Here is a 26,251-nt window from a genome sequence, read left to right on the forward strand (position 1 = left end):
GTGCTATTTGTTGCCTTTAAGTTATCTTTTTCTTGATCACTCTTTTTGTGCATTACAGTTTTCTTTTGTGTTTAGTTGATTTTTATAATGAAATATTAAAATTTCTTCCTCATTCCCTTTTGTGCATATTCTATAGTGATTTTATCTGTAGTTCCAATTAGGATTACATTTATCCTACATTTATAACAGTCCAATTTGAGACTATACAAATTTAACCTCAATAAATTACCAAAACAGTGTTTTTATAGCTCCATTCCTACCCTTTTTGGTTGGTAATGTTGTACTTGCTTCTACACTACTGATTGAAATACTAACTTCTATTTTTTTATTTTTTAAAAAAGCATTACTCTCTTTAATCACATACAAATCAAAAAATTCCAACACAAACAATTGTTATAAAAATACTAGATTGTATTATTGCTCCAATATTTACTTTTAGTGAAATGTTTATTTGTTCATATAACTTTAGGTTTCTAGCATCTTTATAGGAGTCTTTCAGAACTCTTTTAAGCTTTTTTTTTTTTTTTTTTTTGTCAGCCAGGTCTAGTAGTAACAAACTCCCTCAGCTTTTATTTCTTGGAAAGTCTTAATATGTCCCTTACTTTTGAATCTCAGCTTTGCTGTATAGAGAATTTTTTTCTTGACGGTATGTTTTTTTTAATCACTTTGAGTTTTTGACATCCAAGTTTCTGATGAGAAATCTGCTATTATCTTATTTAGGATCATCTATATGATAATTTTCTTCTCTCCTGCAGCTTTCAAGATCTCTCTTAGCTGTTGACTTTTAAAAGTTTGATTATTATGTGTCTTAATGTGGGTCTTTTTGAGTTCATGTTACTTGGAGTTTATTGAGTTTGGAAGTTATTTATATTCATGTCTTTTATCAAATTTCAGAAGTTTTAGCCCTCTTCAAAGATCTTTCCTGCTCCTTTCTCTTTGTTTTCTTCTGAGATTCCCACAGTGTGTGTCTATCCATCTGTTTATTGGTGTCCTTCAGGTTGCACAGGTCCCTTAGGCTCTATTCACCTCAATCTTTTTTCACTCTGTTCCTCAAACTCATTAATTTCCATTATGATATCTTCAAGTTTGCTAATTCTTTCTTCTGTTTATCAAGAGAAAGCACAAAGATATTCAATCTCATCAGGTCTGCAACTGTGATCAATATATTATGACTTTTCACCTGGAATCAAAAACTGTGACTTATCAGATGAGGGTGAGTAGAGTACCTCTGAGATTCTGCTAAGTAGTAGGAATATTTCATCAGTTTCTTCAGGGAGGACTTATCCTTCACTCACCTTTCCTTTCCTGGGTTTGCTTATTCACATTCTATCAAGTTACAAGCTGGAAATTGCTTACCTGTCTCTGTTACATAAACTTACTGCCTGGTACCAATTGTCTATCATCTGCTGTGGAGTTTGGTCAATGGGTACACATAAAGACAAAGGAAGAACACATTAAAACTACCTATAAAATCTATAGGACTATCCTGACCTGTGGTGGCACAGTGGAAAAAGCATCAACCTGGAACACTGAGGTTGCTGGTTTGAAACCCTGGGCTTGCCTGGTTAAGGCACATATAGGAGTTGATGCTTCCTGCTCCTCCACCTTCTCTCTCTCTCTCTCTCTCTCCCCCCTCTCTAAAATGAATAAATAAATTCTTTAAAAAATCTATAACACTACCCTGAAATGGTACCCTTTAACCTACATTGCCTAGCCTTATTTCCTCACCAAACATTTATTCTTTTCAACAAACATATATTGCACAGCTGGTGTAAGCCAGGCACCTTGCTAGGCATATATATGCCGGGGTCCAGCCCCGGGGGGAAGGATCCAGGGGTCCCACAGGAAGAGACGGCGTCGGCACGAATCGAGTGAGAGAGCCGAATTCTTTTCTTTCTCTTTATTCTCTAGTTAGCATTTACTGCCAGGCATCTCTCTCAAATGCTGGTCTAGCTTTCCTTTTATGCACACACACTAAGTTACAATCACATGATATTCAGAATACATTGATTAATCATTGTTTTTGTTTCACTATGGTTACATTTTCTAGGTAACAGTTAATTCATTTCTATAAACTGTAAGTCATTCAAAGAACAATTATACAATAACTTGAACAGCAATAACAATATTGATACAAACTTCCAAAAGGTCAGTACTGATTAATAACTCTACCTTGTCTAGGATACTATTGTCTAGTCAAATTTTATTTATTACTATATTCATACACTAATTAAGTTCTAACTTTACTTTTCTCAGAGTGTTCCACCACCTGCAGGTCAGGTATGCAAGAAGAATGGAAAGTTTCTTTACTCTACCACATGAGAAGGCTAGGGAGGAAAAGTGATGAATTAAGTGAAGGCTGAAAGGTGCTCTGTGTATAGTTACTGTTTCCTACCTATTCATAAGTCACAATCTATTCTTTCTAACATGATTAATAAAAAGAAGTTCTCCTACCAACTTAACCCTTTATGAGGGATATCATAGCCAGCCTCTTATGTCTATGAGCCCAATTCAAGGGGCTTACAGGCTTTTCTGTGGAACTCACACCCTCTGTCTCATTTCCAAAGAAATTACTATGAATCTACAGGGAAAGCACGGTACTATTATCCCTGTGCCATAAATGATAGCACACACCCAGAAAAGGGGGGATATAAGGCCAGATTAATTCAAAAAGGTCAAAAGGGGGAAGTATCATTGTGCCTCTCCTCCGCGGTGACTTTGTCAACCCGCAGCTGTTAGTCTTCACTGCGGTGACTTTATTAACCAGCAGCCATTGGTCTTCTTCTGCTGTGACTTTGTCAACCAGCAGTTGTGGATCTTCTTCTGCTGTGACCTTGTTAGCCAGCACTAGTGGATCGGCTCCCGACATATATAGTAGAAAAAAAATGGTCTCTGATATTGAGCTGCTCTTAACATGCTCAGAATCCAGTGGTGCTGCAAACAATAAAATAACTGCTATAACTCAGTGTGGTTTGGCGCATGTACAGCACTTTGGGAACTTTTAGTAGGCAGATCAAAGTTCAATATGGCACCCCAGTAGAAGGAGGTGTCTGTGGAAAGGCTTACAAAGATGTGAGAGCAAACATGTCGGGGCAGAACCTCCCTCTCCTTTGTGACTGCAGATGCCCACTATGCCAGGACTTCCAGAGCGCTTCCCCAGGTCCCGGAGGTGAATGCTGATTTGTTTATGTCAATTCCAGTCCCCGTTGCCAGTGATCAGTCAAGGTGTGGACAAGTGATGCTGTCCTGGCCGATGAAGGAGAGACTGCTGGGTTTTCGGGGACATACTCCTCACTTGGAAAAAGAATCACTGAGGCATATCCCTTTTTGTCTTTGAACTTTGTGTGAGGACAGGATACTAAGTTTCTGAAGCCATCTGTAATGTATGAGAGGGGAGACAAGAAAACTACAGAGATGCTGACACAAAGCACTGATATTGAGCTGCTAAATGTACCAACCCTAGGACTACTTTCTTGATATGGGAGATAATACATGTCTTTATTAATAAACAACTTTTCTCTTTCTTTCGTTGTTATTGACAGCATGTAGAACCTTACTTGATGGAGCAGATGTGAGAAATAGCACATATACCCCCCATTCCTACCTACTGCTTTGACACCTTATATAGTTATTGTAATATTATTGATTATATTTCTTGTGCTGTAATTTATATTCCCATGACTATTCTGTAATTACCAATTTGTATTTCTTATTTCCTTTACCTTTTTCACTCATTTCTCTAACTCCCTTCCCATCTGGCAGCCATCTGTGAGTCTCTGTTCTGCTTGTTCATTTATTTTAGATTCAGTTGTTGATAGATATGTGTTTATTGTCATTTTACCATTCACATTTTGAAAAATCTTTTCTTCTTCTTAAAGAAGACCCTTTAACATTTCATGTAATACTGGTTTGGTGGTGATAAACTGTTAGTTGTTTCTTGTCTGGGCAGCTCTTTATATGTCCCTCAATTCTAAATGAGAGCATTGCTAGGTAGAGTACTCTTGGTTGTAGGTCCTTGCTTTTCATCACTTGGAATATTTCTTGCCAATCCCTTCTGACCTGCAAAATTTCTTCTTAAGAAATCAGCTGACGTCTGGCCCTGGCCGGTTGGCTCAGCGGTAGAGCATCGGCCTGGCATGCGGAGGACCTGGGTTCGATTCCTGGCCATGGCACATAGGAGAAGTGCCCATTTGCTTCTCCACCCCCCTCCTTCCTCTCTGTCTCTCTCTTCCCCTCCCGCAGCCAAGGCCCCATTGGAGCAAAGATGGTCCGGGCGCTGGGGATGGCTCCTTGGCCTCTGCCCCAGGCACTAGAGTGGCTCTGGTCGTGGCAGAGCGACGCCCCGGAGGGGCAGAGCATCGCCCCCTGGTGGGCGCATGTGGGAAACTGTCTGACTGTCTCTCCCCGTTTCCATCTTCAGAAAAAAAAAAATTACAAAAAAAAAAAAGAAATCAGCTGACATCTAATGGGAGTTCTTTTCTAAGTAACTAATTGCTTTTCTCTTATTTTTAAGATTCTTTGTCTTTAACCTTTTGCATCTCTCTTTTTTAACCTTTTGCATTTTAATTATGATGTGTCTTGCTGTGTGCCTCTTTGAGTTCATCTTCTTTGAGTATTTATAAAGGACAGCCAATAACATAAAAAAAGTTGGAACTCCTTATGAGTAGAAAACATTTTTTGTTACATAGCCAAAAACAGATGATTAATATAAAAAAGGAAAAGATACATTGTGAAAGCTGACTGAGGGAAGCCATTTTAAAGTGAAGCTTGAGCAAGCTGTTTAAGAGGAATGACCTTGCATGTCTTGCTTCTTGAACCTTTGGAATGTTTGACCTGGACAAAACAACTTTTGGACTAAGCCAAAGCAACGTTGTCTTATAAACAAATGTTTGTAAAGCCATCAGGAATACAAATCCTCATCTCAAGAACTGATAATTATGAACTTTCTATTTGAAGATACCATCAGTAACCAATCATGCACAAGTAAAGAGTACCTCAGCTTTTCAGAGCCAATAGGAATTGTTTTTTCTTCTTTTCTTATAAAGCCTTTTTATCCTTGTCCCTATAATTGGGACATAGTATGAATTTCTTCCTGAATCTGTGCTGTGTGAATTGTAATTCTTTGATTTCAAATAAAAGATTGTTGGGTCTCCTTTTGGTTTTTATTTTATTTTTATTTATTTATTTTAGAGAGGATGGGGGAGGGGGGAGAGAAAGAGAGAAAAACAACAACACTGACTCATTTCTCCACTCATCCCTGCATTTACTTGCTGACTCTTGCAGGTGGTCATGCAGGTGCTCCTGGAGGTGGTTTTATAGGTGCTCCTGGAGGTGGTTTTATAGGTGCTCCTGGAGGTGGTTTTATAGGTGCTCCTGGAGGTGGTCCTGAAGGTAAACTTGGAGGAGGTTCTGCAGGTTCTGTTGGAGGTGGTCCTGAAGATGGCCCAACACTGAATGAGGGTTGATCTGGCAACCCTGGCACACTGGGAGGATGCTCCAATCTATTGAAGTAAACATTATAAAATCATAAATACCAACATTTAAAAAATTATTGTTTAGTTTCAAAAGTATTTCAAAAGCTACAAAAAAGTTACTAAAAATCAGAAATTTCAAAGCATAATCTTGGTTTATGCTCCAGGATTTACTGTAAGTCTTTCATTAAATTGTTAATTACTTTATTAAAATTTAAGTTTGATGTTGAAAAATGCTATTATTCTGAGAAGATATGTGTTAGTACACTTGTATACTCTTCTAAACCTACCCTTTTTCAGTTTTATAAATAAAAAAACAGATAAAGTTAATGATATGTTTTGTAAATATTACCCTTCTTAGTAATTTTTAAGTTTAACCCTATCAGTTTACTACCTCCTAGTAAATTAAGGAAACATAAGAGCAAAATCAAACAGTGTTGCTTCTAATTTCCCAGTTTAACTTGTATAAGTAAAAACTAAAACAAAAGAAATCAAATTGGGTATTTGAATAAGACACTTACATAGCTTCTTACAACTTCCTAAGTTATATAGACAAATGGAAGTCTTTATCCTAAAAATTCCAGTGAATATACCTCAAAGTCGCCACAGTGAACTATTTCAAGTTGAACTCTTGCCACTAGTCCACTTTAGAAAATATGGTATACTTAGGGTTGGAAAGGGCCCATCATGGTCCATGGTAAGCTGCAGAACTTAAACCTAACATATCACAAACTTTTTTCTTACAGTTATAATAGCTAAAGCAACTCTGCACAGATTACTCTTGTTGCAATGATAGTAAAAGCAGATGAAGTAATTTTAGTAAAGAAATGTAATTTAGATGACACACTAAAGTAGCACATTTTAAAAACAGATGGCATGCAATACAGAACACATAAAATAATGACACAAAAGTATGTCAAGAGTGAGAAGGACCAATAAATTAGAAGAAATATGTGTAATTTACCGTTTTTTCCTTCTGCGAAGAAATTGGCACAAGCAGATACAAGCTACTAAAATGATAATAACTATAAGAAACAAGAAAACAAATGACATGTAACAAGACTTTAAAACTGCCAGAAGAAATTAATGTCAGTTATATTTCAGTAGTCATAAGTGTTATTTTGTTTAAGCACATATATTTATATTCTATCTGGAAACTTCACTGTCTAAATGCAATTCACTGGAATCACTTAAATAGTCCATAGTAAGTCAGACAAGACTCCTTGTTTAGTTTAAAAAATTACCTAAAGCATTTTGGGGATGAAAAAGTCATATAACTAATTATATAAAATATCTATTATTTAGGGTTTGTTACTAAGTAGACATATAAAATATAAATGAATATACAATCACCAACAAAAGGTAGTATACAGTATAAAAGGTCAGGTTTTTCTTTTACATTGGTTTACTTAATTTCAAACTATAAAAGCTATAGAATCTAAAAAATAATTTAGAAATAATGCACTTCTTCACAGTGATATTTTTATTTAAGTGGTACTCAAGTTTGAGATACTTACATAGAGTAAGAAGCATTAGAACACTGACTCCTGGATCTGAAAATAAATGAAACTATTTTTAAAGATATTGAACATGTATGGGTCCCAGATAGCAGCTGAATTTAACTTTTGATGAGCTCATCCAAAAACTACCACAAAAAAAGTATCAATCTAGTTTTAGCATGACTGCTAGTACGTGTAGTTACCATACCCAATTATTTAGTAAAATTAAATAGACTAATTAGAATTTATAAGATTAGAAAAATTACTTACACATGTCCACACGTACTATCACATTTGTTATGGTATCTGCAATACTAAAATAACTATAAATGTCAATTATTAATAACTTGTGACATCTTTATTTTTCCCTAACTACAAATGATTGGGCCCTGGCCGGGTTGCTCAGTGGATAGAGCATCATCCCAGCATGCAGGGACCCCAGGTTCCATCTCTAGTTAAGGCACATATGAGAAGCAATCAATAAGTGCAAAACTAAATGCAACAACTAAGTGGAACAAGATGATGCTTCTCTCTCTCTCTCTCACCCTTCCCCTCCTCTTTCTTTCTCCCTGTCACTCTCTTAGTCAAAATCAATAAAATAATGACAAATAATTGGAACATAATCTATTCATGTAGAACTCTAATGTCTCATAATAGAGAATTATTAAAAATTAAACTAATACCTAATTCCACAATCTCTTCAGCTGATGGTAATACATGGGGATTGAGATATTCTAGATAAACTTAATAGAAAGAAAGACTAAATAATACTTAAAGACCTATAACTTCATTGCTTTTGATTTTTTGCATTTGTATAAAATTACTTATAATTTAATTTTCTTATAAATTATATTAGTGTTTTTATTAAAGATAAAATAATAAAATATTCAAAATTTATTATCAACAATAAATTGTATGTCAACAACATTCTTCTTCCTGTGCACTAACACACTGTGTGGTAGTACTGTGAGCAAATTTATCATTATTATATTCTCAAAATTAGCCTTGAATTCAACATGATTCTACTTAAAATTAAAAAAAGAGGAGGGGTTAAAAATGATTAGAAGTTGATCTGGTATAGAAACCCTCTTTAATATAATAAAGTCCGTTTATAAATAACCCACAGCCTGACCAGTGGTAGCACAGTGGATAGAGCATTGACCTGGGATGCTGAGGTCTCATGTTGAAACCCCAAGGTTGCAGGCTGGAGCACTGGGTTGTCAGCTTGAGTGTGGGATCATTGAAATGATCCCATGGTCACTAGCTTGAGCCCAAACATTGCTGACTTGAAGCCCAAGATTTCTGGTTTTAGCAAAGGGTCACTGAGTCAGTTTGAGCCCCTCAGGGTCAAGGTCTATGTGAGAAGCAATCAGTGAAGAACTAAGGTGATGTAGCTATGAGATGATGCTTTTTATCTCTCTTCCTTCCTGTGTCCATCTCTCTCTCTCTGTGTCTCTCATGCACATGCCATATATATATATCCCACATCACAGTCAATGGTGAAACACTGAAAGTTTTTCCCTTAGGATCTGGGACAAGATAGGATGCCCACATTTGCCACTCCTATTCAATATAATATTAGACATTTGGATCAAGTAATTAGGTAAAACAAAATAAAAAGCATCAAACTTGGCATGAAAAAATAAAATTATCTCTCTTGACAAATGACAGGATCTTTTATGTAGAAAACTTTAAAGATTACACACATACTCACACACATACACAAACACACACACAGATACACACACACAAACCTGGTAGAACGAACAAATGAATTTGGCAAAAGTATAAACTATAAAATCAACACGCAAAAATCAATTGCATTTATTTATATATTTCAGTGAGAGGAGAGGAGGCAGAGAGACGAAGTCCCACATGCACTCCAACATAGATCCACCCGGCAAGCCCTCTAGGGGTGATGCTCTGCCCATCTGGGGCATCATTCCGTTGCTCAGCAACTGAGCTCTCCTCAGCAGCAAGCCCAGGTGCCATCCTCAGCACCTGTGGCCAACTTGCTCCAACTGAGCCATGACTGCAGGAGGGAGGGAGGGAGGGAGGGAGAGAGAGAGAGAGAGAGAGAGAGAGAGAGAGAGAGAGAGAGAGAGAAATGTGAGAGGTGGAGGGATGGAGAAGCAGATGACTTCTTCTCCTGTGTGCCTTGACTGGGAATCAAACCTGGGACATCCACATGTCAGCCAACACTCTACAACTGCGACAAGTGGCCAGGGCCATCAGGTGCATTTATATACATCCAAATAAATAATCCAAAAATAAAATTTAAAAAACGATTTCACTTATAATGTCAGAAAGAATAAAAAACATTAGAATAACCAAGGAGGTAAAAGACTCATACAACAACAAAACAAGAAAATATTTTGGAAAAAAATTAAAGAACACCTAAATAAATAAAAACACATCCTTATTTATGGATTAGAAGACCTAACATTGTTAAGATGTAGATACTGCAAAATCAAACCTACAGATGAAGTGCCACCTCTACCAAAATCCTGAGGGTGATTTTTGCAGGAATTAAAAAAAAATCCAGCCTAAAATTTATATGGACTGTAAAGTCCTTGGAATATTCAAGGCAATCTTGAGGAAGAAGAGTGAAGTTGAGAGGACTCATGCTTTCTGATTTCAAAACTGATTACAAAGCTATAATAATTAAAACTGAATGGAACTCACATTAAAGAAATACAGACCAATGGAATAGAATAGAGAGCCTAACATATATGGTCAAATGATTGTCCACAATATGTTTCTAAGAACATTCAGTGGGAAAAGTGTAGTATTTTCAACAAATGATTCCTGGAAAACTGTAAATCCACAAGCAAAAGAATGGAATTTGATACTTACCTTACATCATATACAAAAATTATTTCAAAAGAGATAAAAAAACTCTAAATATAAAAGTTAAAACTATTAAAGTCTTAGAAGAATGCATAGAAGAAAAGCTTCATGATGTTAGCTCTGGCAATGATTTCTTGAATGTAACACCAAAAAACACAGGCAACAAAGAAAAATAGATAAACCAGATTTCATCAAAATTAAAAACTTTTGTGCATCGACAGTTTAAAGATGGTGCTGGAATAGGTGACGTACCAACATCTACCTCCCAGAATCAAAGTGGATTACAAACTAATTTTAAGAACTATCATCTGGAAAAACCAACTTTGGACTAAACTAAGAGGACACTTCAACCAAGGAACAGTGAAGAAGCCACACCGAGACTGGTAGGAAAAGCGGAAACACGGAGAGGGCTGCCCAGCTCCCCAGAGCAAACGCAGCAGGGAGAGACTTGCGTGGCGGGAAGTGAGTTTAGCAGAGGGGAAAGGGTCCTGAGCCCCAGGAACAAAGCCCCAGCCTGCAGCCCCAGAGCCCAGAAGAGGCATAAGGACAGTATTTAGCTGGAAACAAGTCAGGATACTGTTTGTGAGAATAAGTCTGATTTCTCAGACCCAGGATCCTTCTTAAAGGGACCGCGCAGAACATCTCTCACCCGGGGCTCCTGGGGGTGGGGGGAGAGAGGAGAGGACCAGAGTAACAGGAAGAGAGTGTAATCTAGGAGGCACAGGGAGAAACATTTTGGGAGGTAGCCACCCTAACCCCTGGGACGAGTCACTCCCCAAAGCTGAAGTGAATATTTTCCCTGGAAACAGCAATACCAGCAAAGGGAAGCAGGAGAGCAGCCAAACAAGCTCCCCCACAGCACTCAGAGCAGAGTCGCATAGAAGGAGGGAGGTTTTGGGTCTACAGTAGTGAGTCTTAGGGTCTGAGCTGCAATGCCCCCACCCACGCAGCTGAGGGCACACCGGAGGGTGGGCGGCAGCGAGAGACAAAAGCCCGGTTCTGCTGGCAGGGGTGGAAGCCAGCTGGCCACCACTGGGCTCAGGTGTGAGCTCAATCTTGCCCGGCTGGGGAGAAGGGGGCATGCAAAAAACTTTTGTGCATCAAAGAACACTACTAATAGAGTGAAAAGACAACCCACAAAAGGGAAAGAAATATCTGTAAATCATATATTTGATAAGTGAATAATATCCAAAATATATAATGAACTCCTGTAAATCAATAACAAAATTCCCAACCCAGTTCAAAAAAGAACAAAGGACTTGAACGACATTTCTCTAAAGAAGATATACAAATAGCAAAGGAACACAGAGAAAAATGCTCCACACATCACTAAGGAAAAAATGTTAACAAAAACCACAATAAGATACTAAGTCAGATATTTTACCTACTATATATTAGGATGGCTATTATAAAAAACAAAACAAAACAAAATAACATATTGGCAAAGAGGTACAGAAATCAGAACCTTTTTGCATCACTGCTGGAAATGTAAAAAAGTGTTGCTGCTGTGGAAGACTGTGTGATTGTTCCATAAAATTAAACACAGAATGCCCATAAAACCCAGCAATTCTACTCCTAGGCATATACCTTCAAAACTGAAGACAGGTACTCAAAGAGATAGTTGAATTCCAATATTCAGAAAAAGAAAATTTAGAATAGTCAAAAGGTGAAAACAACTCAAGCGTTTATGAACAGACGAATGCATAAAGGAAATATGGTATATAAGAACTGTGGAATATTTTCATCCAGAAAAGAAATTAAGTTCAGATACATGCTACTCTAAGATGGGTGAACCTTAAAAATATTATGGTATGTGAAATAAGCCATATAGAAAAGATAAATGTAAAATTTCACTTATATGAGGTATCTGGGGTGCCAAATTCATAGAGACAGAAATTTGAATAGAGACTACTGGGGCAGGAAGGAGGGGTATAGGGAATTACTGTTTAATAGGTATAAGGTTTCAGTTTGGGAAGATAAAAAGTTTTGGAGAAAGTAGTGATGGTAGCACAACAATGTGAATGTATTTAATGCCAGTGAACTGTACAGTTAGGCTGGTTGAAATGCTTTAAAAATTAAATAAAAGTTTATCTGATAAAACTAACATGAGAGTATCCTGCACATTTCCGGATAGGAATTGGTCTGCCAGATGTTAAAACATATTATAGTACTAAGTTAAAAAAAATTAATGCTGGCACAGGAATGGACAGAATTTAAGGGAACAGAAAGGAGACTAGAATATCTATGAATTTAATATATGATAAAACAGTTGGAGAGAAGACAATTTATTCCATATGTGGTGTTACTTAGCCACTGAGTGGAGGTGGGCGACGTGGAGAAGAACCTAATCTCATTCCATATACCATAATGAATTTCAGATATACCAACGACTTAAATGCAAAAATGGAATCAGACCACATGGATGAAATGTCTATATAATTTGAAGACTTAAAGTTTGTGTGAGGCACAACACTCATGGCCATTAGGGAAAAGTTTGATACATTCAACTACTTATTACTGTAAAACTTCTGCACATTTAACTGGCCACTGATAAGAGAATAGTTAAATAATATATGCCATATATTAAGAATATCATTTAAAAGGATGGAAATAAATCTAAACACAACCTAAATCTAAGACTATAAGTGTAAAATGTGAGAGTTTTTGAAGAATATGAATAGTAGGATCCATTTCTGGTTAATAAAAAATTTTTAAATGCCAAAATATGCATAACTACCTATATAAGGATATTGATGTATCTTTATACATCAGAAACGAATAAAAGGACACCTAAAAGTGACAAATCCAGATAATGAACAGAGAAAGAAATGAAGAACTAATAATTTATCTGTATACTTTTGTAATGTTTGAAAATTTAAAAAAATACATTTGTATACTACTCATGTAGCAAAAGTTATAGAAACAAATCTACATCCAATGATATAATACAAAAATTTAAAAGAAAATGAACTAGTAAAATTAAGGCAAAACAAAAGAAAACAAAACAAAAACTCTGGACAGAATGTTCATTATATATTAAAAGGTTTTTAATTTATAATAAGCTTGCACAATCATGAAAAATAATATTTTAGAAATCTAACAGAAAACAGAGCAAAGGACATAAATAAATGTACAAATAAATAAACAAAAAAAGGTTCAACCTCATTTATAATGAAAGAAATTAAGATTAAAACAAGAAATGCCTTTTCATCCATCAGCTTACAAAATTTTGAATATAAGTAGGATAAAGAGTTACTGAACCTGGATATTTTGAAGCTGGAGGCGTGGTTGGATGAGTAGTAGGCCTGATATCTGAAAAAATAAATTAGATTCCTTTCATCAGTGTTATCAATAAAAAATTATGGACTTAATTTGAATTTTTATTTTTTAGAAAGATTAATTATTCCTCAAAATTGAAAATAGGCAGCCCTGGCCGGTTGGTTCAGTGTAGAGCGTCGGCCTGGAGTGCAGGAGTCCTGGGTTTGATTCCCGGCCAGGGCACACAGGAGAAGCGCCCATCTGCTTCTCTACTCCTCCCCTTCTCCTTCCTCTCTATCTCTCTCTTCCCCTCCCGCGGCCAAGGCTCCATTGGAGCAAAACTGGCCAGGGCGCTGGGGATGGCTCCATGGCCTCTGCCTCAGGCACTAGACTGGCTCTGGTCGCAACAGAGTGACGCCCCAGATGGGCAGAGCATCCCCCCTGGTGGGCGTGCTGGGTGGATCCCGGTTGGGTGCATGCGGGAGTCTGTCTGACTGCCTCCCCGTTTCCAGCTTCAGAAAAAAAAGAAAAAAATTAAAAATAGGCATACTTTCTGAACTTGCATTTCTACTTCTGAGAATATGACTTAAATATATGTTTACACAGGTGCACAGGATATATGTGCATTCTTATACATAAGAATGTTCACTACAATTTTATATTTTATAATGGAAACCCTAGAAGTTAAATAATAATAATAATATGATCAGAGTAAATATATATATTTAAAATATAACATCCAAGTAGTATTATATCAAATAATTTGTATCCTTTTCAGCTTAATCTTTATTATATGCGGCTTAAGTGTCTGTTTGTTGCCGATAGCTTATTGGTTGCTTGCATAACTGTACTAGCCAATGGGGTGAAGTTGCCATGGCTGAATGCAAATTGAGCAGGTCAGGGGGAAGGTGAACATTTGTTTGCATTGGCAATCATCTGTTTTACATAAAAACTACGTCTTAACGTAATTTCTTTTAAGAATGCCTCCTAGAAAATACAGCACTGAAGAGGAGAGAAAAGGAGCTAAAGCTGCACAAAAATGGCTTTCTTGACAAAAAGAAACCACTGAGCAGAGAAAGACAAGGCTTGCTTCAGTCACAGAGCAAATGTGTCTTTCTCGGCAAAATGAGACTGATGAGCATATAGAGAAAAAAGGCTTGCCTCAGATGCAAGACAAAAAAGCCTGTCTCGACAAAATGAGTCCCTTGAACAAAGGCAGGGGAGAAATGCAAAAAAAAGAGTAATGCTGACCAAAACGCAAAAAGGATTAAAACAGTTTTCTTTGACATGTGAATTAACATTTTCTTATTTAAATCACCTTTATTTATTGAGCTTGCGGTGGCTCTTAAGAAATGTACCGCCAGTGGTTTCCTTCATTGCACTCTACTTTAAGCAATTAAGCAAGTAGAAGGGGGAAACCCCATGGGGCACTAAGCAAAGGGGCATCCTCACCGCCTGCCCTGGGTAATTCAGTTTGAATTAGCGGACACCTTTGCACAAATCATTTTAATTACAATTTATAATATCTAGAACAGCAGTCATTTCGTATGACAGCCGGGCTTTCCAGTATTTCATAAGCATTTTTTATATTAGCACAATCAGATCTACTTTATCACTATTATATGTTGCTATTGGTCCTTTGTATAGTTTTTTCAAACTAATAATAAAAAATTGATTAATAATACCATGAGGAGTTCTGATTTTTAAAATGTATCCCTGTTGGCCTAACCTGTGGTGACGCAGTGGAAAAAGCGACAACCTGGAACGCTGAGGTCACTGATTCAAAACCCTGCACTTGTCTGGTCAAGGCATATATGGAAGTTGATGCTTTCTGCTCCTCCCCCCTTTTTCCCTCTCTCTCTCACTCTCTCTCCTCTCTAAAATGAATAAACAAATAAATAAAAAAATTAAAATTAAAAAAATAAAATATCCTTGTCATTTCTCTTCTTCCTAAGCTTTTCCTCACAATCAATTCTCACCTCTACTTTTAAACAGTAAATTGTATCAGTGTTTTATATATCCTTTATAAATTTTCATAGTCAAAAGAGGATATCAACAAACATAGTATTCCACAGTGCATATATCCACTAGGATCATGTGAGTAAATATGGATGGGTCAACGAGTACAAACTTCACATGCAATTTTACATATCAGTTCAACAAAAAACCATCTCTTCCCCCTCAAACCTCAGAGCACTCAACTAAGATAATCCAGGAGGCTACCAGGACCTGGTGTACAGGAATTATTAAAAAGGTGTTTTAATTACCATGTCAACATGCACAACTCCCCTCAGTCCCATAAAGTATTAGGACAACAGAAAATATACAAGCAGATTAGAAGACAATAATTAAGATTTAAGTTCAAAACCCTCAACAATTCCTTCCACTATACCAAAATAATCTCTCAAGTCTTCAGCAGAGCAGCCGATGAGTAGTCCATGCAAAAAGTCCTCCATTTCATTGCAATAAATAACAACTTTTCTTGCCTTTCAGTTGGTATGAAATTTAGTTCCTGTTGCCAAATAGAAATGCTCAGAAAAGAGGAAAAGAATAATTGTATGATGAGGGGTAATTGTGGTGGGGGTTGTAGAAATACAAGTCTTGTTCTAGAGACAGGAATTTACCAGTTCAAATTGTACTATATACAAAGAATTGAACTGGCAGTCTGGGAATTGAAACACAATTCTGGGCTGGGATGATGCCTTTAAATGTGTCAACAAATCACTTTTTTAAAAATTAAGTGAGAGGCGGGGAGGCAGAGAGACATACTCCCACATGTGCCCCAACTGGAATCCACCCAGCAAGCTCCTACCAGGCAATGCTCTGGGTCCATTGCTTGGCAATGGAGCTACTTTATCACCTGAAGCAAGGCCATGGAGCCATCCTCAGTGCCAGGGGCCAATGCACTCAAACCAATTGAGCCATGGCTGCAGGAGAAGAAGAGAGAGGGAAAGGGGAAGGTTGGAGAAGCAGATGGTTGCTTCTCCTGTGTGGCCTGACTGGGAATTGAACCTGGGACTTCCACATGCCAGGTTGATGCTCTACCACTAGGCAATGGGCCAGGGCCAAAAAAAATCACTTTTGAAATGAATATAAATAGTAAAATTGGTGACAAAACAAAACAAAAGCATGCATATTGGAAAACAAACATCATAGACCTTGCTTTCACTAACATCAATTGGAGCGCTTCTATAAGTCATATGTGAGCTTCCTGTCAGAGGTTACTATATGTCAGGAATTGTGCTAAGTGGTGTAAGTTCAAACAATTTAATCTTTCTTAATCACCCAGTGAGAAAGGCATTAAACCATTTTCCTTGTAAGTAAATACATTGGAAGTTTAACTTGCCCAAGTTTACATACTTGTTTATATCTGACTATGGCAAATAATTTTAGAATCACTAAGAATAAACTAAAATAGCTGTACATAGATTCTTCCTCCTTTTATTACTAACAGTGATGAATGATTGTCAATATCATGAATTTAAAGAAATTTTGTAAAATGTAAGTAGGATGTTACTAAATTTGAATGACTCAAAGTAAGAGCTTTTGTATCGACAAGAACTAACATTGAAAAATATAGTAATGTAGGATAAATCCCTTGGGTATTATCATTTTTTCATTTCTATAAATGGTGCCTTTCATTCTTTACTTATGAAGGTAAATATTCCCAGGATTCAATTTATCCCAAAAAATTGTTGCTATGTGACATTTATAAAGTGCTCTATGAACACATACAAAATCACAACAGACAAATTGCTTCTTTCAATGGTCTGTATCATTGATAGTTAATGACAAAGAAATAAAAATTAAAACACAAGAAGGAAAATGATAGAGTATGTACCTTTAATACATGTTGGCATCTTAGGCTCCCAAGTATTGTTTCTACCACATGATATTGACTTGCTGCCATTAAGGAGGAAACCTTCGAGGCATTCAAATTCAATCACATCTTGGTAGAAATATTTCTCTTTCCTTTCTGATACTGATCTTCCATGTTTGAGTACTGGAATGTCACATGTGATCTCTAAGAAGCAGAGAAATACCCAGAATTAATAGAAAGTTGCTTTAACATAGTACCAGAAAAAAAATAGTGCAAAGTAGCCATTTCCAGTGGAAAGATACGAGGAATGATGTTTATTTTAAAAAAAGAAAAATACATTTTTTGTGCATTTTAATTCTACTTAAACAGATTTAGAGAAATCTGATAACTTCTTTTCCACATAGAACAAACAGTTATTATAATTTATTGGTTTCATACATTTTTTATTTTATTGCAAATTTTAAGAAAAGTCTACCAGATACAATTTCTGGGGAAGTTCAAATGCAACTTTTGATACTTTTTGGCTCTAGAGAGTTTTAAAATTTCATGCCCACACTGATCACAATATGCTGCCCTTTTATTTAGAAAGGCAGAAGACTCTTGTGGGAAAGCTGAAACTTAACCGTTGACAAGAAGGTAGCCATGCAAAGACATGCAAAGAAAAAGTTTTAGGTATCAGCAACACATATGAACTGGGCTCTTCAAGAAACAGAAAGGCCAACAAAGTTAAGGTCTTGTTTTCCAACCATTTTAGACTGCAACCCAGAGATTAAAAAAAAAAAAAAAGAACAAAGTTTAGATTGTAAACCATTACATAAACACACAAGGCTGATATTATTGTTGCAAGTTAATATTTAGACTTCAAACTCTGGTATTTCCCAATCTACTCTTCTCAAGAAGTAAAATCCTGGTTATGACCTTCTAGATTGATTTCAGAATGCAGTAATGGGTTTGGAAGAATTTGGAAAAAAATAAAAAACACTGGTGAGGGTAGAAAGTACAAGAGAGCTTTTTATGAGATTAAATCTGAGCAAAGATAAGGGCCCACAATGCACCGAGCTTTAAACAAGGAGAGTGCTCTTCCTCCCTGCATTTGGATCTGAATTTCCATCAGGTGTCTTTCCCTTCAGCCTGAAGTACTTCCTTTTGCAATTCTCGCAGTGCAGATTAGGTAATGACAATTCTCTTAGATTTACTTTTTTCCTGAAAGTGTTTTTATTTCACCTTCAGTTTTGAAGATTTTGCCTTGACAGCTATATCTTGGTTAAGTGTTTTATTTTCCTTTCAGCATATTAGCAATAGTATTGCCTTTTAGTCTCCACAGTTCCTTAAGGTAAATCAGCAATCCTTTTTACTTCAAGGGGTGGAGCAATGTTTGGTACGCCCACAGAATGGTATAAAAACACAGCAGTAAAAAAAAACCAAGCTGCTGAATTATGCAGCCACAGGAATGAAATTCAAATGTACTTTGCTTAGTAAAATAAGCCATACCCAGAAGAATATGATCCCATTCATGATATTCTGGAATAGTAATACAATAGAGATTTCTGTCACACTAGCTGCTTTTTCTTTTATATTTTGTTTTCAATAGTTTTTCCATGATCTGTTTAGTTCAGTGGGATTTTTTTTCAGTTAAAAAATATATTTATCTTGCTAGGTTTATTAAATTTCCTGGATTAGTGGGGTTATCGTTTTAGATAAAATTTCAATATTTTTGGCCTGTATTTCTTCAAATAATTTTCTACATGTTTCTTTCTTTTTTTTCTGAAACTCCAATTACAAGTATGTTTAACTGCTTGCTACTCTCCCACAGTTCTGTGGGATTTTCTCATTACAATCTCTCTTTTCAAATCGTGTTAGATCTGCTTTATCATGACCTTTTCACTGTTGTGCCTGTCTGTTGTCAACTTCACCAAGTATTTGCTTTGAAATTGGGTTTACTGTATATAATTTACATCCAGTGAAATTCACCCTTTTAATTGCACAGCTGTATTAGTTTTGATAAATACAAGTAACTGTGAAATTACCACAATAATAAAGACATGTAGACTGACCTGTGGTGGCTCAGTGAATAAAGCATTGACCTGGAATGGCTGAGGTCACCGGTTCAAAACCCTGGGCTTGCCTGGTCAAGGAACCTATGGAAATTGATGCTTCCTGCTCCTCCCCCCTTCTTTCTCTTTCTCTCCCCTCTCTAAAATGAATAAATAAAGTCTTAAAAAAAAGTTTAACTACCACACAAGATGATTTATTAAAAAATAAATAAATAAATAAATAAAGACATGTAAAAGTTCCATTATCTCCTAACATTTCCTCATGCCACTGTGTGATCAAACTCTAGTCCCTGCACCAATCAGCCAACCATGGCTCTGTTTTCAATCTCTATTGTATTATTTTTCCAGAATATCATGAATGGGATCTTATTCTCCTGAGAATGGCTTTTTTCACTAAGAAAAATATATTTGGTTTTATTTCTGTGGCTGCATCATTCAGGAGCTCTTTTCTTTTTATTGCTATGTATTTATACCATTGTATGGATGTATCAGATTTGTTCCTCTATTCACCAGTTAAAGAACATATGGGTAGTTTCCAGAGGGGTATGATTACAACTAAAGTGAATGTACATATTTTAATACAGGCTTTTAGGTGAATATGTTTTCACTTTATTTGGATTTCCAAGTGTGCAGTGAGTGTATGTCAAACTTTGTAAGAGATTGTAAAACAGTTCCAATGGTCATACCACTTTGCATTCTTACCAGCAATGTATAATAGTTTTATTTGTTCCATATCCTTGCAAGTATATGCCATTGTTAGACTTTTGTTTTTGTTCATGGCAGACATTTTAGAAGATTTTTAGTGGCATCTCTTTGTGGTTTTAATGACATGTTTGTAATTACTAATGTTATTGAGCAAATTTTCATTTTCATTTACTTTTTTTGTCATCTGTATATTATGTTTGGTGAATAGGTATATTAAAATCTTTTGCCTATTTAAAAGTTTTGGATTATTCTCTTATTGTTGAGCTTTGAGAGTTCTTTATTTATTGTAGATAAAAGTCCATTACAAGATGTGGTGCTTTGCAAATGTTTTCTCCCTATTGTTTTATTTTCATTTTCTTAACAGTTTTGCAGACCAGAGGTTTTGAGTCTGGAATATCCAATTTATTAACATGTTTTGAAGAATCATGATTTATGGGTTGTATTTAAAAAGTTTTTGGTTAGGTCAAAGATATTTCTTGAGTTTTTGTAAAAAAAGGTCTTACAGTTTTAGTTTTACATGATAAGTCTATGACCCATTCTGAGTAAATGTTTGTGTATGGAACTAACATAGTTCTGATTTTTTTTTCCCTGCACCATTTTTGACAAAATAATCATTTTTTTCCCACTAAATTGATTGTAAACCTGAGGTGAAAATCAAGGAGGTATATATACAAAGGTTTAAATCTGGATTCAGTATTTAGTTCCATTGCTCTATATTGTTATCCTTTTATAAATGTCACACTGTCTTAATTATATGCCTTATATTATTCTTTTTATAAACTTGGCATCAGGTAGAGTGCATCCATGTATATAACTATTTAACTATTCTAGTTCTTTTGTCATTCTACATAACTTTTAGAGTCAGTTTATCAATTTACAAAATGTTTTGTTGGAATTTTTATTAGGATTGTCCTGAATTTATAGGACAAATACATAGAATTGATGTCTTTATTATACCGAGTCTTCCATTTGATGACCAATATATATCCCTTCATGTGCAGTGTGGGGCAAAAGTAGATTTCTTGTTGAGTGCATAAAACATAGACTTTATTCTTGTCATATTATTTATTAATTATTATATTATTTTCTATATGAACAACTGTAAACCTATTTTTGCCTCACCCTGTATTGAGGTCTTCCTGAATTTCCTTTATTAATACTTAGTATTTTTTTTAGGATTCAAATTTTTCACACAGATTTATATGAAAGTATTTTATGTTTTGGAGGTGTTCTAAACAGTAATTTTAAAATGTCAATTTCTAGTGGTTTGCTGCTAGTATATAAACATACATTTGATTTCCATAGGTTGATCTTATTTTTTGCAACCTTGATAAAACTAAAATCTTTGAAAATTTCTACACAGACGATTGTGTCATAAGTGAAGAAATTATTTTATTGCTTCTTTTCATTTTGATTTATACGCCCATTTCTTTAGTTGCCTTTTTGTAGGAGCTCCAGTACAATGTTGAACAGAGTGGTAAGAGGGAATGACACTTTCCTTGTTCCTACCTTAGCAGAAAACAAGTAAGTTTTTACACCATTAAGAATAGTGTAAGCTGTAAGATTTTTGTAAATGCCTTTTATCAGGTTGAGATGTTTTTTTCCTTTTATTCCTAGTTTACTCTTAAGTGTTATGACAAGATGATGAGTTCTATCAATTGCTTTTGGGAAACATCTAGTAAGATCTCACATTGTTTTCTTTTTTTATAGTCTCTCTCTCTCTCTCTCTCTCTCTCTCTCTCTTTTTTTTTTTTACAGAGACAGAGTCAGAGAGAGGAACAGACAGGCAGGAATGGAGAGAGATGAGAAGCATCAATCATCAGTTTTTCGTGGCAACACCTTAGCTGTTCACCGATTGCCCTCTCATATGTGCTTTGACTGTAGGCCTTCAGCAGACCAAGTAACCCTTAGCTCAAGCCAGTGACCTTGGGTCCAAGCTGGTGAGCTTTGCTCAAACCAGATGAGACCCTGCTCACATTGGTGACTTCGGGGTTTCAAACCTGGGTCTTCCGCATTCCAGTCCAACTCTCCATCCACTGTGCCACCACCTGGTCAGGCTATAGTCTCTTGATATTGTAAATTATATTGATTAGTTTTTGAATTTGAAACAACTTTACATTTATGCAATAAATCCTAATTAGTTATAATGCATTATTATATATGGTGGGATTTAATTTGTTGATCTTTTGGTTAGAAGTTTCTATAATATTAAAGTATCGTTTATAATAGTCTTGCAATATTTTTGTTTCTGGTTTTGATATCACATAAATGTCTTCATAAAACAAGTTGAGAAATATTCCCTCCATTTTTATTTCTTGAAGAGTTTTTGTAAAGATGCTATTATTTATTTGTAAAATGTTTGGTAGAATTCCCCAGGTAGGCCATCTGGATCTGTAGTTCTTATTGTGGGAAGGTTTTAAGTCTGTTTAATAAATATAGGACTATATAGGTCACCTATTTTTTAAAATAGTTTTGGTATTTTGTATGTTTTAAAATTTTTTTCTTTTTGATTGTATGACTACCTTGATGGGCTACTACCATTTTACTAACAAGAAAAATGAGCCTTAGAGAGATTAATAAACTTAGCCAAGGTAACCCAACTAAGTGGCAAAGCACGGTTTGGAAGTTAAAGAGGTTTTTGGCTGTTTGTTGTTTTTAAATATGCTCCCATGGTTAAAAATGTTTCATTGACCTGTGGTGGCGGAGTGGATAAAGCGTCGACCTGGAAATGCTGAGGTTGCCGGTTCGAAACCCTGGGCTTGCCTGGTCAAGGCACATATGGGAGATGATGCTTCCAGCTCCTCCCCCTTCTCTCTCTCTCTCTGTCTCTCTCTCCTCTCTATCCCTCTCTGTCTCTCTCTCTCTCTCTCCTCTCTAAAAGTGAATAAATAAATAAATAAATAATTTTAAAAAAGTGTTTTATTAAAATGTTGGGTGAAGGTTTAAGGTCGATGTCATTGCACTCAATATTTTCTTTTCATCCATCTCTCCACTCCTTCCCCTTTGGCAACCATCAGCTTGTTTTCTGTAGCCATGGGCCTTTTTCTGTTTGGTTTGTTAATTTGTTTTGTTGTTTTTGATTCCACATGTAAGTGAAATCATGCAATATTTGTCTTTCATTTTTATTTCACTTAGCATAATACTGTCTGGTCCCTACCATGTTGTCACAAATGGCAAGATTTTATACCTGTTTATTGCTAAGTGATATTACATTTTGTGTGTGTATGTGTTTATGTATGTATAAAGTCTCTCTCTCTCTCTCTCTCTCTCTCTCTCTCTCTATATATATATATATATATATATATATATACATACATATATATATATATCACACTTTCTTTATCCAGTCATTTATCAATAGACACAAGTAATTTGTTTCTTTCAAGGAAATTGTCAATTTCATTTAAGTTGCTAAATTTATAGGCATAATTTTTTTTTTGTAATGTTCCCTTATTATTCCTTACATCTGCAGGATATTTAGTGTCATCTTCTTTTCATTCTTGATATTGGTAATAAATATCATCTTTTTTACTTGTCATTCTAGCTATAGGTTTATCAATTTAATCAATCTTCTCCAAGAACCAGGTGCTAATTTTATTGATTTTTCTCTATTATTATCTCTTCAGTTTCATTGATTTCTATCTTTATTATCACCTCTATGTTTTGAGTTTAATTTGCTCTTCCTTTTTACTTTCTTAAGATGAAAGTTCCATATTATTGACTTACAAATTTTTATGATGTATTTTATGCTATAAATTTTTCTCTAAGCAGTGCTTTTATTGTATTACACAAATTTTGATTCTTTCATACATTGCATTTTCATTCTTTTTGAATTCAAAACATTTCTACTGTATCTTGTGACTTCTTTTTTGATTTATTGGGTAGTGAGAAGTGTCTTACATGGTTGTTAAATACCGATCATGAGCTGCTTGACAGCAGGGATACATTCTGAGGAATGTGTCATTAGGCGGTTGCATCATTGTGTGAACATAATAGAGTGTATTTATAGAACCCTTGATGGTATAGCATACTATTGTAACTGTAAGTGCTGTGCTGTATTTTTATATAACTGACAACACAGTAGGTTTGTTTACACCAGTATCATCACAAACACATGAGTACTGCATTGTGTTATAGCATTATGATAGCTATGATAGGAAATTTCTAGGTGATAGCAGCTCCATAATAATCTTATGGGACCACCATCGTATATACAATCCATCACTGACTGAAACATCACTATGAGATGCAAGGCAGAATTTGAAGATTTAAAAATTATCTGCTTTTGATTTCTAAATTCATTCCATTATGACTATATAATGTACCCTGATTTCAATTCTTTGAAATTAAAAAAAAGTTATTTTATTGTTCAGAATATGGTCTATCATATAGAACATTCCATATGCACATGTAAAAAGAAAATATTTTGTTGTTATTGAGTGATTCCTTTCTCCCAAGAATCAAATATCCTTCAGTGTATCCCTGCTTTTGGTTATTCTCTAGTGCCTTAAACATTGTTTTTTAAATATGTATGTCCAGAGTTAATTATTGTTATTGCTAAGAGAGGTAGTCTTTTACAACTCACTTCAGCATTAGCTATAGCTGTGTCTCTCAGACGTTTTATAAAAACAACTTTATTTTTTAGCCAGTATATGTTGAGTTTTTGTTTCTTTAAAGCAAAAAGTAATAACTTATACATGTACACACAGTGGTTCATGTTGTATAAACTGGAATGTCAAGACTACGTTGGTGGTGGGTAATTCTACAACTAGAACTATTTTTTTAAATTTTTTTTTTTTCACAGAGAGTCAGAGAGAGGGATAGACAGGGACAGACAGACAGGAACGGAGAGATGAGAAGCATCAATCATTAGTTTTTTGTTGCACATTGCAAGACCTTAATTGTTCATTGATTGCTTTCTCATATGTGCCTTGATCGTGGGCCTTCAGCAGACCGAGTAACCCCTTGCTCAAGTCAGCAACCTTGGGTCGAAGCTGTTGAGCCTTGCTCAAACCAGATGAGCCCGTGCTCAAGCTGGTGACTTTGGGGTCTCGAACCTGGGTCCTCTGCATCCCAGTCTGATGCTCTCTCCATTGCGCCACTGCCTGGTCAGGCTAGAACTATTTTTTTTTTCCTTTTTTTTTTTCTTTTTTTTTTTTAATAATTTTATTTTTTTAATGGGGCGACAACAATAAATCAGGATACATATATTCAAAGATTAACAAGTCCAGGTTATCTTGTCTTTCAATTATGTTGCATACCCATCACCCAAAGTCCGATTGTCCTCTGTCATCTTCTATCTAGTTTTCTTTATGCCCCTCCCCCTCCCCCTTTTCCTCTCCCTTTCCCCCCTCCCCCCATAACCACCACACTCTTATCAATGTCTCTTAATTTCACTTTTATGTCCCACCTACGTATGGAATAATGCAGTTCCTGTTTTTTTCTGATTTACTTATTTCACTTCGTATAATGTTATCAAGATCCCACCATTTTGCTGTAAATGATCCAATGTCATCATTTCTCATATCTGAGTAGTATTCCATAGTGTATATGTGCCACATCTTCTTTATCCAGTCATCTATTGATGGGCTTTTTGGTTGTTTCCATGTCCTGGCCACTGTGAACAATGCTGCAATGAACATGGGGCTTCATGTGTCTTTACTTATCAATGTTTCTGAGTTTTTGGGGTATATACCCAGTAGAGGGGTTGCTGGGTCATAAGGTATTTCTATTTTCAGTTTTTTGAGGAACTACCATACTTTCTTCCATAATGGTTGTACTACTTTACATTCCCACCAACAGTGGATGAGGGTTCCTTTTTCTCCACAGCCTCTCCAACATTTGCTATTACCTGTCTTGTTAATAATAGCTAATCGAACAGGTGTGAGGTGGTATCTCATTGCCGTTTTGATTTGCATTTCTCTAATAACTAAAGAAGATGAGCATCTTTCCATATATCTGTTGGCCATTTGTACTTCCTCCTGGGAGAAGTGTCTGTTCATGTCCTCTTCCCATTTTTTTATTGGATTGTTTGTTTGTTTGTTGTTGAGTTTTATGAGTTCTTTGTATATTTTGGATATTAGGCCCTTATCTGAGCTGTTGTTTGAAAATATCATTTCCCATTTAGTTGGCTTTCTGTTTATTTTGTTATCAGTTTCTCTTGCTGAGCAAAAACTTCTTAGTCTGATGTAGTCCCATTCATTAATTTTTGCCTTCACTTCTCTTGCCATTGGAGTCAAATTCATAAAATGCTCTTTAAAACCCAGGTCCATGAGTTTAGTACCTATGTCTTCTTCTATGTACTTTATTGTTTCAGGTCTTATATTTAGGTCTTTGATCCATTTTGAATTAATTTTAGCACACGGGGACAGGCTGTAGTCGAGTTTCATTCTTTTGCATGTGGCTTTCCAGTTTTCCCAACACCATTTGTTGAAGAGGCTTTCTTTTCTCCATTGTGTGTTGTTGGCCCCTTTATCAAAGATTATTTGACCATATATATGTGGTTTTATTTCTGGGCTTTCTATTCTGTTCCATTGGTCTGAGTGTCTATTTTTCTGCCAATACCATGCTGTTTTGATTATTGTGGCCCTATAA

The 26,251-nt window shown here is 35.7% G+C and overlaps 1 protein-coding gene across 3 annotated transcripts in view; it reads right to left on the reverse strand.

Annotated features, from left to right (window-relative positions):
• Positions 1–5,212: 5,212 nt before the first annotated feature.
• Positions 5,213–26,251, reverse strand: part of LOC136390835 (membrane cofactor protein-like) — a 75,835-nt gene continuing 54,796 nt past the window's right edge. For all 3 annotated transcript variants that reach the window (XM_066361860.1, XM_066361861.1, XM_066361863.1), the window contains 5 exons: positions 16,920–17,102; positions 13,082–13,132; positions 6,989–7,024; positions 6,436–6,496; positions 5,213–5,501 (listed from right to left, as the gene is read on the reverse strand). In XM_066361860.1, the coding sequence (XP_066217957.1) occupies positions 5,288–5,501; positions 6,436–6,496; positions 6,989–7,024; positions 13,082–13,132; positions 16,920–17,102 (545 nt within the window). In that variant the 3' untranslated portion in view covers positions 5,213–5,287. The remainder of the gene's footprint in view (positions 5,502–6,435; positions 6,497–6,988; positions 7,025–13,081; positions 13,133–16,919; positions 17,103–26,251) is intronic.

Source organism: Saccopteryx leptura, chromosome 2 (genome assembly GCF_036850995.1).
Source record: "Saccopteryx leptura isolate mSacLep1 chromosome 2, mSacLep1_pri_phased_curated, whole genome shotgun sequence".
Taxonomy (NCBI): Eukaryota; Metazoa; Chordata; class Mammalia; order Chiroptera; family Emballonuridae; genus Saccopteryx; species Saccopteryx leptura.